Source organism: Chaetura pelagica, unplaced genomic scaffold (genome assembly GCF_000747805.2).
Source record: "Chaetura pelagica isolate M959 unplaced genomic scaffold, ChaPel_1.0 scaffold20, whole genome shotgun sequence".
NCBI lineage: Eukaryota > Metazoa > Chordata > Aves > Apodiformes > Apodidae > Chaetura > Chaetura pelagica.
The window spans coordinates 3,208,164-3,208,675 of record NW_009951958.1 but is presented as its reverse complement, the minus strand read 5'-3'; the positions used below and the strand labels follow the sequence as shown (position 1 = coordinate 3,208,675).

At 65.6% G+C, this 512-nt stretch overlaps 1 protein-coding gene across 1 annotated transcript in view; it reads right to left on the bottom strand.

Moving 5' to 3' along the window:
- Window positions 1-138, bottom strand: part of SLC12A9 (solute carrier family 12, member 9) — a 14,169-nt gene extending 14,031 nt beyond the window's left edge. The window contains exon 1 of the mRNA XM_010000283.1: window positions 118-138. Coding sequence (XP_009998585.1) covers window positions 118-138 — 21 coding nt within the window. The remainder of the gene's footprint in view (window positions 1-117) is intronic.
- Window positions 139-512: the final 374 nt, after the last annotated feature.

The following is a 512-nucleotide window of genomic DNA, read 5'->3' as shown; positions in this document are numbered from 1 at the left end:
GGGGGCGGGGCTGCGGGCACGCAGGCGTCCCTGCCCCTAATGGGGACGGGAGTGGAGGCACGGGCACCCCCCGGCTCCCAAACGGGGATGGGGACAACGGCCACCTCTTGCACCTACTGTGGACAGAGAGGGGGACATGGGCCCCTTCTGTCTCCCAGTGGAAACGGGGACACGAGCACCCTCTGACCTCTAAAAGGGTATGAGGACACGGACACCTTCGGCCCCTAACAGAGGCAGAGGTGAGGGCACGGGCACCTCCCGTACAACGAAAAGTGACGGGGATGTGGCTGCACCCTGCCCCACTCAGAGGAGGTGAGACCAGGCCCGTGGGCACAGGAGGTTGGCAATGGGGACAGGAGGGCAGCATGGGCACCCCAAAAGTGTAGGGACAACAACAAGCCAAACTGTAGAAAATGGGGGGACCCCTGCCAGCTGGACAGGCGAGTGTGCCTTCCCCCCCTACTCCCCCAGTCCCTGGGGCCAAAGCTGCCCCCCGAACCCGGCGTGCTGCC